The sequence below is a fragment of the Engraulis encrasicolus genome, chromosome 4, assembly GCF_034702125.1.
Source record: "Engraulis encrasicolus isolate BLACKSEA-1 chromosome 4, IST_EnEncr_1.0, whole genome shotgun sequence".
Lineage (NCBI taxonomy): Eukaryota > Metazoa > Chordata > Actinopteri > Clupeiformes > Engraulidae > Engraulis > Engraulis encrasicolus.
In genome coordinates this window covers 28,355,396-28,372,895 of record NC_085860.1, presented here as the reverse complement: position 1 = coordinate 28,372,895, position 17,500 = coordinate 28,355,396, and the positions used below count along the sequence as shown (strand labels likewise).

The following is a 17,500-nucleotide window of genomic DNA, read 5'->3' as shown; positions in this document are numbered from 1 at the left end:
GTGCTGAAAATGCTTAACTACATCATAACAACATTGCCATGACATTACAGAGAGCCATAGTGCTGCGCTAAGGGGTTGAGGAAGCAATTTGATTATTTGAAATTATTTTGCCCCACGATACGATTCGATTACAATTTTTTTTCCAACTACATCATTACTTCACTACTCCACTTTTATTATGTTATAGAGTCAGGACGTTGGGTAGGTGCCAGCAATTCAATTATTTTCGATACTTACGAATGCTTAGTAAGTGAAGAATTCTTGCACACCTCCTTGGTCAGGTGCGTAGGAGTGGAACCCCTAGGTCACCAACGTTAAAGCAAAGAAAGCTCCTGCACACTGTTCACATTTGCATGGTTTAATGCAACGTTTCGGTCTACTGACCTTCTTCAAGCAATTCAAACCTTGCTTGAAGAAGCTCAGTAGACCAAAACATTGCATTGAAGCATGCAAATGTGAACAGTGTGCGGGAGCTTTCTTTGCTTTAACGATACTTACTAATGCCCCACAATGCGATACGATTCGATCGATTGTTATTTACACTCTTAGTGCTCACCAGTATATAGCGATGCTGTAGAGGTCGTGTGTGTGTGTGTGTGTGTGTGTGTGTGTGTGTGTGTGTGTGTGTGTGTGTGTGTGTGTGTGTGTGTGTGTGTGTGTGTCTGTCTGTCTGTCCATATACAGTAGGTACTGGTGTGTGTGTCATTTATCCATCACTCACCTGGAATTGTCTGGAAGAACCAGAATGTCCACGGGAGCGGCATCTCAGAGCTGGAACACAACCAGTCCAAAATGAGTGCAGGACAACCAACAACCAAACAAAAATTACCATGGCATAACCAACACCAGTCAACACACCAGATTGACATAAACAACAGCCACTTAGAAAGTGGGAGTGTTCTTGATGCCATAAACTGTGTATTACCTAAAATAAGACTGTCCTCACACATACTCTATGTGCTGTATGATGTGTGTGTGTGTGTCTTTGTGAGTGTGTGTGTGTGAATGTGTGTGTGTGCGTGAATGTGTGTGTGTGTGTGTCTGTGCACGTGTGTGTGTGTGTGTTTGCACATTTGTGTATGCGCACATGTGTACAGTATGTGTGCGTGTGCGTATGTGCATGCTTCTGTGTGTGTGTGTGTGTGCGTGCGTACAAATGCGTGTGTATGTGTGTGTGCGCGTGCGTGCGCGCGTGCGTGTGTGTGCGTGCGTACATATGCGCGCGTGTGTGTGTGTGTGTGTGTGTGTGTGTGCGTGCGTGCGTGCGTGCGTGCGCGTGCCTGTGTGTATGTGTGTGTATGTGTGTGTGTCTGTATGTGTGTCTGTGTGTGCGTGTGTGCGCGTGTGTGTGTCCGTGCGCGTGTGCGCGTGCCTGTGTGTATGTGTCTGTATGTGTGTGTGTCTGTATGTGTGTGTGTGTGTGTGTGTGTGTGTGTGTGTGTGTGTGTGTGTGTGTGTGTGTGTGTGTGTGTGTGTGTGTGTGTGTGTGTGATACCCGTTGTTGGAGAGCACTGCAGGGAAGAGGCAGGCCAGGATGCTGAGCTCGCTCACCGCCAGGGCATACAGGTTCACCACGTGACCCAGACTGTGGACCGCTGCAGTGAGGAGGAAGACACACACACACACACACACACACAACACACACACATGCACACACACACACACACACACACACACACACACACACACACACACACACACACACACACACACACACACACACAGACACACACACACACACATGTACGCACGCATGCACACACACACACACACACACACACAGACACATATGTACGCACGCACACACACACACACGCGCGCACGCACGCATATGTACGCACGCACGCGCGCACACACACACACACACACACACACACACACACACACACATATGTACGCACGCACACACACACACACACACGTATGTGAGCACGCACACACACACACACACACACACACACACACACACGCACGCGCGCACGCACGCATGCGCACACACACACACATACACACGCATATGTACGCACGTACACACACACACATGCAAATGCACGCACACACACACACACACAAGTACGCACGCACGCACACACACACACACACACACTGTAGACATGACTTGGCCTGTATACAATGAGGGCAGTGAGAAGGGACAAACGTTAATGATAAAAAGATTGCGCTCCCCCCTACCACACTGAAACAGACAGCCTGGTGACTTTAACACGGTGATGGACCCGGCTGTGGATCGCTCCAGCCCTAGAGATTTGGCACACTCTAAAATGTCTCTTCCTCTTGGTGAGTTTGCTGACAAAGCAGCAGGCTGTGTTGACCCTTGGAGGTTCTTTAATCCTCACAAAAGGGAATTTTCCTACTCCTTCATTTCCTACTCGTTTCACACGTTCATCACAAAAACTGAATATACCGCAATTGTCTTATCTGATCATGCACCAGTTTCCCTGGATATTTCATTCTCTCAAAATGTGACACAGCGAAGTGTCTGGAGATTAGACACGTCCCTACTATCAGACAGTCACTTCTATGTATTCATTGGTAAGATGAGTAATAGATGGGTAATAAGTGATTTCGGTAACACTTTATTTTAGGGATACATCTATTAGCACTAATACATACAATATTAATGCCTGTGTAAGTAACTTGTAAGACATGTACTAAGCAAAATAAGACAGTTGTTAAGCATGTATTCACAAATGTCTTGTTCACGCCCAATTAGGGATTTATTACTAATATAACCTTAGTAAGGACCAGTAAGCCTATATTTCTATTTATTAGTAACTAGTAAGTGGCAGAATACAATGTGTATAAGCTCCCGACACACTGTGTGAACAAACCCTGAACAGCGTGAAAACAGATGCGGAATAAGGGTCCCTATTCTAAAGTGATGCATTGGTCAGCCCAGATGGCTCAGGGCCTCCGCACTACCAAAGTCCCCCTCCTTACCTAGGGCCCCCACACCACCCAGGCCCGCACAACCTAGCCCGCCCTGCCCCCGATCTACAAAGTGTAAGGGTATATTAAATAATTATCAACTATCAAACTACCGAGTTATCTAGTTTTCTCTTTTTCATAACAATGTAAGGAAGGTAACAGGAGCCTTTATATAGCAAGGATTGAACGTACACTTGTCAATGGCGGTGGGTTGGTGAGATGTAAATTTTTTTTAATGGTAAAAACCCCCAAAATAAATGCAAAACATTAGAATAATAGTTTTGAAGCAAAACTAATCTATTCTTTTGTGATAATTAAGTTAATGGTTGAGAACATTAGCTTCAAGAAGTGCTGTGCATGATGGGTACGCAATCTAGGCCTTTTGAGGGAGGAAACCAACGCACACCAGAGGTTTCGAGGTGCAGGTAGCGGGTGCAGGATCAATTTGGTAGAAGAAGGTACCGCACACTCTTGTCCATCGTGTTGCAATTTATTGACAAACAACGTTTCGGCCCGTATGGCCTTTCTCAAGTTTTACAAAAGCAAAGTGAAGACACCCCTTATAAATTGTCCTCTGGTTTGTGATTGGCTGACAGCAGCCGGTTAATCAGTTCAGTGACACCTGCCAGACAAGGTGAAATCTCATCTTGATTACAGTATGTTTTCTTTACAAATTGGCAGTAATGTCAAAAAGAGGTAAGACAATTTATAAAAATTAAAAGAAAAACAAAAACACACACGCAATCTAGGCCAACAGACAACCTACCCAGCTCTGAGCCTACGTTCTTAGCTCCTCCCCTCACTCGTGAAATTTAGATGCTATCCAAACAATTTGCCATGTACGTAACAACAGAAATATTATCATTGCTGCATTGGCCATGCATTGCATTTCTGACTAAGGGCGTACCCATCATGCACTGCACTTCTTGGAGCTAAGTTTCTCAAACATTAACTTATTTATCACAAAGGAATAGCTTAGTTTCGCTTCCAAACTATTACTCATCGTTATATTCTGCATTTATTGTAGGGTTTTTACAATTAAAACTAATTGGTGTATGAAAAAATGACATCTCACCACCCACCGTCATTGAGAAGTTTACGCCCAATCCTTGCTATATAATGCTTCCAATTACTATTCTGCATATTGACTAGAATAACTGAGATCTACATACTCAATGAGATTAATGCAGATTAGGAAATTTTCTCACACTTTGCTTCCCGGGGGGGATTAGAGTTGGGGCCCTAGGTAGTGCGGGGGCCCTAAGCCATCTGGGCTGAGCAATGCATCACTTTAGAATAGGGACCCTTATTCCACATCTGTTTTCACACTGTTCAGGGTTTGTTCACACAGTGTACCAGGAGCTTATACACATTGTATTCTGGCCCTTACTGCTTACTCATAAATAGAAATCTAGGTCTACTAGGTCCTTACTAAGGTTATATTGGTAATACATCCCTTATTGTGCATGAACAAGACATTTGCGAATAAATGTCTAACAACTGTCTGATTTTGCTTAGTACATGCCTTACAAGTTACTTACTAAGGCATTAATATTGTATGTATTAGTGCTAATATATGTATCCCTAAAATAAAGTGTTACCGTGATTTCATATACTTAAACAGGTCTGACTCCATAACCCCATCTACAGTACTGGAATATTATTTCTTATTCTATTTCACATAGTAAGGAGAGATAAGAAAAAGAAAAAGAACCCCTGGAGTCAATAAGACACATTGACCAATAATATTCTACAGCCCCAACAGCTGAGTCATATATAAAGAAAGGGTTGCACTGATAACCCAATATGACCTATTGTCAACAGCAAGAACAGGAAAACACCAGCTTTCATTAAAATTATTATGAATACAGAGAGCAGGTCGTCTTCTGGCTTACCACCATGAATGTAAATCTGCATCTCACTTACTGTAATATGTAATATATCACAATCATTGACCGTAGACTCAACAGAGACTCAACGTTTTTAGAGATTTCTATTCCAAACTATACCCCCTGCCCCCATCTCGAGCCCCTGCCCCCCAAAATGTCTGTACACGCCACTGGAAGTCACTGGAAGTTAGGAGATCACAATCACCCTCTGCTACAGTCGTCACGGGAGAGACCATCCAGGCGGTCCCTACTTACAAATATCTGGGTGTTGTGCTTGACAGTAAGCTGAAGTGGGACTCATGGACGGACGCACTACATACTAAGACACAGCAGAGAATGTACTTTTTGAAGAAAATGCTTGCTTTTAATGTCGACAAACGGATATATATCCATATGTTTTATACTTCTTTTATTGAAAGAGTTTTAACCTTTTGTATTATTTGTTGGTTCGGAAATGTCACTGAGGCACAAAAAAATGTGGTAAGGAGGACAGTTTCTGTTGAGTACTTGTTACTCTAATAAATAAAACGGTGAGGCTTATTTACCTGGTGAGACACTTTGTATGTGACTTTTATTGCCACTCACATGCTACAGACTGAAGTCAGGCAAAACATATCGAACACTGAGTGAATGCGCTCCTCATAGGGTAAACCAATCGATCACAGAACATTCTAACACTATACTACATCCTCCCTTTTTAAGCATGAATCATATTTAACTTTACTGTAGTTCTGCATCATTAAATTAACATTTTAAGATTATCACAAGATATAAACAATTGCATTATGCATTTTAAAAGACAACATCATACTGTAAAAACCTGTGGATCACATTGCATACAATTAAAAACATTTTATCATTCATAGTCTTTCATTCACGTTTGTCTTTCTGTTCTTTTTTTTTTTTTCAAAGACACAGATGATTTTTTTTTTTTTATGTGTCTGTTCTTTTTTTTTTTTTCAAAGACTCAGATGATTTTTTTTTTTTTCTTCATGTGTCTGTCTTTTTTTTTATTATTTCAAAGACAGTTGATAAATATTTTTCAGTCTTTCTGTGCAAGAAAAATTGGGTAAGTATTCACTTCATTAAACAAGAACAAGTATACATAAACAAAGTCAGAACTTGACTTATCTGTAGGCAGGACTCAAGTGTTATTTCAACTCATAGTCCTTGAACCTTGCAGGAATCTTGACGAGTCTCCCACTTCTGGTGCTGTAGGTGGGCGCAGCTGGAGTGGGACTGGATGGTTCACAGGCTGGTGTGCGTTGGTCTCGCTGGGCCTGTGATGTGTCCTCTCTCTGTGAAGCGATGGGCTGCTCGGGAAGATCGTCGTCGTCCTCTCGATGAAGACTGGGGTGGATTCTCCGCAGATGACGTCGATTTCTCCAGAACGTGACACCACTGGGTGTCTGGACGTTGTATGCACGTGGTTCCTCTCGCTTGTGCAGGACTGTAGCTGGTTCCCAGCCACGACGTGTTGACATGTGCACTGTAGTGCCAGGAGCAAACTCTGGCAGTGTCTTTGTGTTGTGGTTGTAGTAGTGCACTTGCCTGGCTTGAAGGTGTTTCAGCCGTGAGTGGAATCCGTGTGGCACAGCTGGTTGCAGAACAGCTGTGGAGGTCGGCAGGGTGCTTCGCAGTACTCTTCCCATCAGGACTTGTGCTGGTGAAAACTCTGTTCCAGTCACTGGAGTGTTGCGTAGTGACAGGAGAGCTAAGTGCGGGTCTGTGCCGGCCTGTGTTGCTTTTTTAAGTGCATGTTTTACAGTCTTTACCATTCTCTCTGCTAGGCCGTTTGACTGTGGATATCCAGGGCTGGAGTGGATGAGTTTTATGCCCCACGACGATGCAAACTGTCGCATTTCAGAGCTGGCGAAAGGGACGTGATCGCTTACCAGCTCCTTTGGGATTCCATGTCTGGCGAAGATGGTCTTCATTTTGCGTATGACTGTGTGGGCGGTTTTGTCAGGTAAGTTGAGCAGTTCTGGATACTTTGACATGTAGTCCACCATCAGGAGATATGACTGTCCGTGTAGCTCAAAGATGTCTGCATCAATCTTCAGTCATGGCGGCTCAGGTATCTCGTGGGGAATCAGGGGTTCTTTTTGATTTTGTGGCTGGTGTTGTTGGCATGGGCGGCATTTCTCCACCTGGTTTTCGATGTCGTGCTTCATACCTGGCCAGTACATCACCTTTCTTGCGTGCGCTTTCGACCGCAGTATCCCCTGGTGTGCGAGGTGCAGTCTGTCAAGCATCTGCTGCTTCACACTCTGTGGGATCACAATCTTGTCACCAGTCATCAGGATGCCATCCCTGATGCTGATGTTGTGTCGCATCGACCAGTACCGGTGTAGGTTGGTGGGAACACTGCGCTGTCGCCTCGGCCAGCCTTTCTTGTGTAGCTCAATCACCTGTTGCAGTGTGCTGTCCGTCGCCGTGGCCCCCTTGAGCTTTGAGAGTGTGTCTTCGTCGAGTGCGGCTGTGGCCTCCATTGCGTGCACTACTCTCTCCTCGAACAGGTCTTCCTTCACGTCATCCTTGCAGTCACTGACAACAGCGCGGGACAGGGTATCTGCGACGTGCATCTCCTTGCCTGCTGTGTAGACGATTCTCAGGTCATAGCGTTGGAGCTGCAATAGCATGCGCTGGAGTCGTGCTGGTGCCTTGCTCAGGTGTTTTTTGAAGATGACTTCTAGGGGCTTATGGTCAGATTGTACAGTCACTGTGTTACCATAGACATACTGGTGAAAGCGTTTGGTGGAAAAGACTATTGCCAGCAGCTCTTTCTCTATCTGAGCATAATTCTTCTCAGAGTCTGTGAGTGCTCGTGATGCATAAGACAGTGGCCTACCTTCCTGCAGCAGACAGGCGCCGAGTCCGTCTTTCGATGCGTCGCACTGTATGGTGAGTGGCTTGCTCTGGTCGTAGAACTGGAGTACTGGGGCTTGCATGAGGGCGGTCTTGAGCTTCTCCAATGCAGCGGTGTGTTGGTGGCTCCAGTGCCAGGCAGCGTCCTTTCGTAGCAGCTCTCTGAGTGGGCTTGTGATGCTGGCTTCATTTGGGATGTATTGGCAGAGGTACCTTGTCATTCCCAGCAGTCTCTGTAGTGCTTTCTTGTCGTCTGGCTGCGGCATGTCTCTGATGGCGAACACCTTGGACTCGTCCGGCTTCACTCCCTTCGTGGTGACTACATGGCCCATGTATTTGACTGAGTCCACTTTGTACTGTATTTTGTCTTTGTTGAATTTGATGTTGTTTTCCTGTGCAGTGTCCATTACTTTTTGTAGAATGGCATCATGCTCTTCTTCAGACGCAGCGGCGATGATCATGTCGTCTGCAATGATGTGCACTCCTTCAATGTTGCCGAATGTCTCACAGTTCTTTTGCTGGAAAACCTCGCTGGCGGACTTGATGCCAAAAGGAAGTCTCTTGAAGCGGAACCTGCCCCACGGTGTGCTGAATGTGCAGAGCATCGATGAGGGCTGGTCCAGACTCACTTGCCAGTATCCGTCCTTTTCGTCTAGGATGGAGAAGATGGTTTTCCCTGACAGCCGGTGTAGTACTTCTTCTGGGGTTGGTATTGAGAAGTGCTGTCTCTTGATCGCCTCATTCAGGTCTCGAGGGTCCAAGCACACCCTGAGTGTCCCGTTTTTCTTCTCTGTGATGACAAGGCTATTTACCCATTCTGTGGGCTCCGTCACTGGTGCGATGACATCTCTTTCGACGAGGTCTTGTAGCGTCGTTTTCAGCCGATCCATGACAGCGATGGGGATTTTTCTGCAGCCGTGCACAACTGGGGCCACATGTGGGTCTGTGTGGATGTGGTGCACCCCAGGAAACTGTCCCAGCCCACTGAAGACGGAGGGGTAGGCGTCCACTAGCTCCTCTTTCGTGGCTGGCGCTTTGAGTGCGATGGTCTGCATTCTTTTCACCAGCTGCAGCTGTTCACATGCGTCTCGGCCCAGGATCGGAGTGGAGGAGTGCTTGGTGATGAAGAACAGAAGATCTGTCGTCGTTCTGGCCACATCGCAGGTAAGTCTCACGGTGCCCTCCGGCTTCAGACGTGTTCCTCCATAGGCGACGAGTGTGATGTGTGTGGGTTGCAGCTGATGAGGACCCGGAATCTTCTGCAAAATGCTCAGAGGTAGCACATTTGCATCTGCCCCAGTGTCCAATTTAAACTTGACCTCTGTGTCTTTTATGTTGGCTGTTGTGTACCACGAATTATCTTGTTGAGTGCGTTTGGGTTGAGTACAGGACATTGTAGATATGAACAGTGACTCTACCTCAAGATCGTGCACGCCCCGGGCAGTGGCTCCTCTGTCTTGTGTTGACGCGCACATCTTCGCGTAGTGGTTCTTCTTGCTGCAGTTGTGGCAGATGACACCGAATGCTGGACACTGACGAGGTTTGTGCGCCCCGCCGCACTTTCTGCATTTGTTTACATTGCTGCTGGCTGCCTGTGTCTTTCTCTCAGGTGGTCGTGACATTTTTTTCATGGCGACTCTCCCCTTGTCGTAGCTGGCAGACACCTTGTGAAGAGCCTCTACGGATGCCTCTGGCTGCGCCGATCTCATGGCTCGCATCTGTGATCTGGTAACCTCGGCTGCTCTACAGATATCAACTGCTTTATCCAGAGTTAAGTCCGTTTCACGCAGTAATCGCTCCTTCACGCGAACGTCTGGCACAGAAAACACTAGCTTGTCTCTTATCATGTCATTCTCAGTTTGTCCAAATTCACAGTTCTTACATTTTTGGCGAAGTTCAGTCACGAACTGGTCTACGTTGACTCCCTCAGACATCGGTAGTGACCAGAACTGATGGCGCTCAAATACAATGTTCTTTTTCGGAATGCAATACTTTCTGAAGGCATCCAATATGTGCTTCACTGTTAGCTCACCGGGCTGTCCATCCTCACCCGCTTCGACAAACACGTCCATTGTGTTGTAGATCTCGAGCGCTTCCTCGCCGACCGTATGCAGCATAATGGCTATCTTCACTGGTTCAGCTTTTGTGTCCGCTCCCGTAGCCGTCATATACAGCTGAAACCGTTGCTCCCATCGGCGCCAATTCTCGCTGATGTTGCCGGTTAGCACTAGCGGTGCTGGAGGTTTAAACTGGTCCATCGTAGCTAGCTAACGTTAACGTACGTTCTATCACTTGAAGACGTTAAACTAAACTTTTCTTTCCACAGCGGAGGATCAAACGAAAACTATTGTAGTGTCGCGTCTCATATGGAGTGAGAAAAGACCACTTCTGACACCATGTTGAGTACTTGTTACTCTAATAAATAAAACGGTGAGGCTTATTTACCTGGTGAGACACTTTGTATGTGACTTTTATTGCCGCTCACATACTACAGACTGAAGTCAGGCAAAGCATATCGAACACTGAGTGAATGCGCTCCTCATAGGGTAAACCAATCGATCACAGAACATTCTAACAATATACTACAGTTTCCACGGCTAGTAAACTACTTGGTATAACCCTACCAAGTATGGAGAGTGTTTACATGGAGAGGATTGCTAAAAAGGCCGATGTCATCATTGCTCATTACACTCATTCACTGTCCTCCTCCTTCCAATTCCTGCCCTCTGGACGTCGTTTTTGTCCCCCCCTCCTGTCCAAAAATAGGTCAAAGTTCTCTTTTATTCCCCAAGCGATAAAAGCACTAAATGAGGTCAAGTAGTATGCAGCCACCCAATGTGTGCTAGTGTGAATACCAATTTCTGTGTTCTGTGTTCTATGTCTGCTATATGTCTCACTGTGTCTTATGTGTATTGTGCCAGCGAGTGAAATGCAAGAACAATTGCCCCACGGGGACAAATAAAGCTCTAACTAACTAACTAACTGGTCTGAGCTGTCCTCTGACCTGTGAGGACGATGGCGGTCATGGCCATGACGCGGTGGAAGTCGATGGCGGCGTCGAAGGGCACGTAGCGGTTGAGGAAGGTCTCGCGGCAGCGCGTGATGAGGTTGCGGCACACGGTCAGCAGCATGTAGGGAAAGAGGAAGGAGATGGCGGCCGCAGAGCCGCGCGACACCACCACACCCACCGCCGACACCTCGGGCACACCCGACGACACCGCCTGCAGGCTGTAGTCTATAGAGGGAGAGGAGGAGGGAATATACAGTATTACATTTCAGGACCGACTTACATCACAAGTCTGCAGTTTGTAGTCTAATATATATACCTTACAATATATACCTTACATTTCAAGACCGATTTACATGTGAAGTCTGCAGTTTGTAGTCTAGCCCTATACTGCACGGTGTTGCCATATGGCAACATACCATTCTTTTGGCATTTCCTGGTATTTAAATATAAATAATAGACACTGATTGGTTTTCATATTGAAACTGTGGCCTTGTTTAATCCAATTACGTGGTTTGTTGACATCACATGACACCACACACTGCCCCAGGCTTGCTCTTTCCCTCACTGTACATGAGAAGGTGTCCTTGACAGATTGCTCTAGCATTGGCCAAGATCTTTCACACTTTTTGCAATATTTACAACATTTAAAAAAATATTGGGATGATCTATAGTTAGTCATGATCTGTTTTCACCATTTGTTTTGTTTTCAACTAAAATCATTTTCGTTTTATGTTGAAAAGTAGGTATGTTGCCATACGGCAACATTGTGCGGTAATGAAACAAGACGGTCAAGGGAAAGTGTATTGATACAAATACCCAATTCTAATTGATTGATTAATTGATTGATTAATTGATTGAATGATTGATAACTGATAATATTTATAGTTAGTGTAAATGGCTGTCTATAAAAAACATTAAAAAGGTTATAATAGGTGTACAGAACTGTTTTATGAGCTTTCACTCTGAGTACATAGAGAAAAGTGAACAAGGCCTATGCAGCCTCCCCAGACTGCCAGAGGTATACCACAAAAATCCCCAAACCCCAGATTAGAGCATAAAGCTACTGTCATCTTGACCATTTGAAGCCTCCAAAATGTTTTGACTTCATGTGTCTGTTATAATTAGGCTAATTAGCACACAACGTTTGTGCAAATCTGTCAACCCGATCAAAAATTATTGTACAAAGTCAACCATTTTGAAAGTCAGCTATTTTAAAAGCATAATCTCCACATTTCAAACAGCTCATAAACCAATTATATTATTAACACACAAGATTTACTGCAAATCCAAGCACCCATTGAAAAGTTGTGGCGTAAACAAATGGTAGGCCGTCCCAAAAGATTGCCAACTTCAAAGTCAGCCATCTTGAAAGTCAGCTATCTTGAAAGCACTGGCCTCACAATTTTACATGGCTTATTTACTTATTATAGAGTGTTATCACACAAGGTTTAGTGTAAATCCAAGCATCCATTCAAATGTTATGACAAATAAGCGATCGTTTATGTTGAAAGATGCCTGGCTCGCAAATCGCCATCTTGAATGTCGGCCATCTTGAAAGTGTTGGCTTCCAAAATTAAATCAGTTCATGTACATATTATAGACAGTTACCATACACATTTTTGTGCAAATCTGTGCACACATATTGTGTTAACACCAAATATATTCATTGGTGGTTGGTCAACGTAGTACCACTGAAATACTGTTTTTCTGGGATATAATAAACAGTATTCACTTAGTCTCTCAGTGGCAAAAATGTGTTAAATAACTCCCTTGAACTTGTGGGTAAACTTTAAATGTTTTTTCTGAGATAAAAACAATTATATTTCTATAAAATAATCCATAATGTTGAATGACCCTTGTTTGATCTTGGATGGAAAATGTACACTGGATCCTTTCCATAACTGCACAATGTTGCCATATGGCAACAAACCTAAAAGTACCCCCCCCAAAAAACCAAATATGTCTTAAGAAGTCCATTTTATGTGACAAAAACCACAGTAAGATTTTTTTCCATGATGGGATAATAATGTGCGCAGTATAGGGCTAGACAAGGAGGGAATATAAACCTTGCATTTCTTTTTAAGACCGATTTACATCACAAGTCATGTGCAGCCTGCATTTTGTAGTCTAAACAGGGATAGAATTCACTCTGATTTGGAAATATACCTTACATCTCAAAACTTAGATGCTGTATAAACTGCAAGTCATGTATGGATTAAAGGTTCACGTCTTGTCATGTAAAGTGTGTGCGTGTGTGTGTGTGTGTGTGTGTGTGTGTGTGTGTGTGTGTGTGTGTGTGTGTGCGTGTGTGCGTGCGTGCGTGCGTGCGTGCGTGCGTGCGTGTGTGTGTGTGTGTGTCTGTCTGTCTGTCTGTCTGTCTGTTTGTCTGTCTATCTCTCAACTGCGTGGGTAAACTCATCCCCTGTATGTGGGCCAACACCCCCTGATTCAGAGATCTAGCCTTTTAGCACATCACCACACATCACCTTAGAGCAGGACTGCATAAAATAGAGTACTTCAGCATAAGCAGTTTCTCAACTTTATTTGTGTTTCATTGTGTAGACCAATGATATTAGACTAATCGTGTTAGTCTAGTCATCAAAATATCTGTACGTACGATCCTTTTCTTCCTTGGCGCAGAGCACACATTGTCAAAGCAAATAGTCAAACCACAGGAATACTAATTCTGGACCAGAAATATAAATTCATCTGATCAGTCATCTGATTTTTCTTTTTAGAAATGACTAAATAATACATAAGCATTTTAACACTTTATTGTCTTCATTGTTATTGTCAAAATGGCCAGGTTGATTTTTTTGGCCCAGTTTAGCACTTCCCTGTGTACTGTTAACCCACCTAACTGGATTAGAAACTAAATCCCCACTATTATTCAAAACAGTATCAATTATTCACACCAGAGAGAAAATACAGCAAAATTGAATTTATTTGATAGAAAAAAAATCGTCAACAGTGCTGCAAGTGTATCAGACGTCCTCTAATAAGAACTACGTAAAAGGCAACAATAAAAAGTTTAAATGTTAATAAATTATCAGAAGGGTGATCGAATAACCAAGCAAGAGCGATGACTCTGTGATTGTATCAGCTGTTATACTGAAAAACAGAAACCAGGACAACACGTGAGCAAGCAGGAACTTTTAAAGTCAAAGTGCTGCATAAAGTGGTCTTTAGAAGTGCAGGAACTCAGTTTCAATCTTTCATAGTAGTGCATACAGTGGGCTATGGAACAGCAACTGCAAATCATCTTGTAGCATTGTACGGAATGCTGTGGAGCAGACAGGGGTGTCGTACAGTGGGGTAAAGTGTGACTGAGTCACCAGGGCCCCATATACCGTATAAAGGGGGCCCATATTTAGTCCAATTTATGAAGATATGGCTGCGGGGGTCCATTGGAGATGACATAGGGCCCAAAATTTGCTGCTACTGTACACCTGGGAGCAGGAACTCCAAAAGTTCTCCAAGTGGTTCATGATGTGTTTCTGGTGAGCAGGAAGTTCTCGAAGTGGTTCAGGATGTGTTTCTAGTGAGCAGGAAGTCTAAAAGATCTCAGATTGGGTTAGATATGCTCTGTCAAGCAGGTATGCCTACTGTAGAAGTTCCCAGTGGTTCATTAAGAACTGTAGAACAAGGAACTCTACAAGCTCTCTAAAATAATCAAGTTATTTTGTTTCAGACATGTAAAAGTTTGTTATCTTTTACGTGACATGTTTTGACGGTGAAACTTCCGTCTTTATCAGAGGGTCACATGGATGTTGAGATGTGACATGCTTTAAAACGCATGTCACCGTCGAAACATATCGGGTAATAGATAACAACCTTTTACAGGTACATGTCTGAAACAAAAGAACTTGAATATTTAATGTAACCTCAAGACATAATGAACATCATACATCTAGAACGGTGATTCTCAAAGTGTGGTCCGGTGACCACTGGTGGTCCACGACAGAGCTCAGGTGGTCCGCGAGGGGATTTCTACTTTTCCAAGACACACCAGCTATATTTGTAACATTATTACAAAGCTAAACATAACTGAAGTGTTATTTTTTACCACAATAAGACATGCTTGTAATGTGAATAAAAACTAAGTGATCTGCCTCTAAATTAGCAGCGCTAAATTAGCACCCTTCAACTGTGAATTAAGTTGACAGGTGGTCCCTGAACATTTTTGGGGGGACAAGTGGTCCTCGGTCTGAAAAAGTTTAAGAAACACTGATCTAGAAGTTCTCGTAGTGGTGCATGAAGTGGGCCTGGTCCCGCTTGTTCATTTGCTGGCAGGCCTTCTCCACATTCTTAGTGAGACCCGGCGGGCCACAGCTGAACACCCCGATCTTCTTCACCTGAAACAGACACTGCTCCGTTAACTCATACACATAAGCAGATCCAGTTTGGTTCTGTTAACTCATCCGCATCAGCAGATCCAGTTTGGTTCTGTTAACTCATCTGCATCAGCAGATTCAGTTTGGCTCTGTTAACTCATCTGCATCAGCAGATCCAGTTTGGTTCTGTTAACTCATCTGCATAAACAGATCCAGTTTGGCTTTGTTTGCTGACTCCAACCGTATCGTATGAGTTTGGTTCTGTTGGCTCTGAAGCAGAGCCATTGCTTTTCTTTGATATTGGCATAGGCCCTACCGCATTTTGGAATGAATAACTAAAACATGTGTTTAAGAGAAACAAAAAAATATATATATGCTGACAAGTTGAATCGAAAAGCAAAAGCAGCTAATAATTAGGGTTGACTGTTGAAATGCATGTCACTGTCACAACTGTTGGGTAATGAGATGTTCCAATAGTCAGTAATTACAATAGCAACCCATTAATCACACTCCATTTATTAATGTGTTGAACTGATGAGAAATGATTGGACATTTTCACTTGATCCCACATAGTGGTGGCACACTGCAGCAAACATACACAGAAAAAATGCCAGTGTTAATGTAACTCTAACAGAGTTGATGTTAACTCCATTCTGATAACTTTTGGTCAGCCTCAAAAATAGTTCATTTTACAGGAACATTGACAACCCATTTTGGATGGATTCAATAATGAATTTGATGGAGCAGCTCCAACAAAATAGACTTGAATCATAACCAAGAGAATAGTTTGCTGCCGGTGTGTGAAGTTGTATCGAGGACAATGGAATTTAATACAACAAGCAGAGCTTCTTGGAGCCGGTGTGTGAGGAGGGATACAGAAATTTGCATATTTAAACAACTGAAGTGCTCCGGTCAAAATACTGCAGATAGGAAACAAGTTCGAGTAATTACTAGTAGGGCAGCAAGACAAATAGTCATGTCCTATCAGGGCTGGACTGGCCATCTGGCACAGCGGGCATTTCTCGGTGGGCCCTGCACCGTCATGGGCCCCTATTTTCAGGCATGTAATTTTAACTTAGTGTAAAATTTTACATTTTTGAAAATAGGGGCCCATGAGGTTGCAGGGCCCACTGGTGAGTCAGTTCTGCACTGCTAATTATGAGGGGCCCCATTAAGCCAAAAGTGCCCGGGCCCTATTTCTCCCCCAGCCCAGCCCTGTGTCCTATCTAACCAATCAAATCATGAGAGGCAGGTGCAAACAAGACTCATAACAAGCAACTAAAGTAGCTGAACCAGTAAGTGAAGGCCTCTGAAATTAAAATGTGTTTCCTGCCTGGAAAATAAATCCAGTTTCCTCCTCTGAACTACTGTGGCCACTTCAGCTACTGTACACAGTGGGTGTGAAGTGCAAGTGTGTGTGCTTTAAGTCTGTGTGCTTACGATGCAATGTTTGTGTGTGCGTGTGTGATTCACTCCCACATGTATGAGAAACATTGTGGCTGAAGTGGCTTTTCAGTTAAGACATTTCCTTCTCTGATAAGGGATACAGATACAACATTCATAAAACATTCTTAAAAATCCCCGTTCATTTATTTTAGGATCCAAATTCCCCAGAAAATAATCTGCTACTGATCAGGTATCAGGTAAATAAAAATGCCAGGATTACATTGTTTGGTGGAGAGCTTCCTGTTTTAGTGTGGTGAGCTCAAACAAGTCTCTAATTGGTGCGGCCAGGTTTAATTATACTGCTGTGAGTCCATACCAACTTCCATGCATTTACAGGTATTGCATACAGTACAATCAAACACTGCATCTTTTGACCCTACCATGGTGGCTTACTGTAACGGTGCAGCCAACCCCGGGTTCGATTCCAGCCCAGGTCCTTTGCCAACCCTTCCCCGTCTCTCTCTCCCAAAATGTTTCCTGCCTCTCTATCAAACTCTCCTCCCACTAATAACGTCTAAAAAAGACGAAAAAATATCTTAAAAAAAAAAAAAAACACTGCATATTTTATGACCCAAGACGCTCATCAGGAGAGGGTTCTAATTATTCAATGAGCACAAGTGGGATGATACACTGGTATGAATGTTTTTTCAGGGACTAGGAAAGACCCCTTGTAGTCAGGAACTTGCAGAGTGACGAGCGTGTGTGTGTGTGTGTGTTTGTGTGTGTGCGCGCATGCGCATTTGTGTGTGTGTGTGTGTATGTGTATGTGTGCACGCGCATGTATGCGTGTGTGTGCGTGTGTGTGTTTGTGCGCGTGAGTGCATGTGTGTGTGTGCGTGTATGTGTGTGTGTGCACGCGCATGCATGCGTGTGTGTGCGTGTGTGTGTTTGTGCGCGTGAGTGCATGTGTGTGTGTGTGTGTGTGTGTGTGTGTGCGTGCGTGCGTGCGTGCGTGCATGTGCATGTGCATGTGCGTGTGTGCGTGCATATGTGTGTGTGTATTTGTA

The 17,500-nt window shown here is 44.0% G+C and overlaps 2 protein-coding genes across 2 annotated transcripts in view; both read right to left on the bottom strand.

Annotated features, from left to right (window-relative positions):
• The window catches only part of LOC134448040 (dual oxidase 1-like), a 22,009-nt gene extending 10,531 nt beyond the window's left edge, over nt 1-11,478 (bottom strand). The window contains exons 1-4 of the mRNA XM_063197799.1: nt 11,466-11,478; nt 10,708-10,938; nt 1,496-1,595; nt 722-771 (exon numbers count right to left, since the gene is read on the bottom strand). Of these exons, the coding sequence (XP_063053869.1) occupies nt 722-771; nt 1,496-1,595; nt 10,708-10,938; nt 11,466-11,478 (394 nt within the window). The remainder of the gene's footprint in view (nt 1-721; nt 772-1,495; nt 1,596-10,707; nt 10,939-11,465) is intronic.
• A 2,223-nt stretch (nt 11,479-13,701) lies between these two features.
• duox (dual oxidase) overlaps nt 13,702-17,500 on the bottom strand; it is a 47,642-nt gene continuing 43,843 nt past the window's right edge. Inside the window, exon 34 of the mRNA XM_063197797.1 lies at nt 13,702-15,068. Within this exon, the coding sequence (XP_063053867.1) occupies nt 14,946-15,068 (123 nt within the window). The 3' untranslated portion in view covers nt 13,702-14,945. The remainder of the gene's footprint in view (nt 15,069-17,500) is intronic.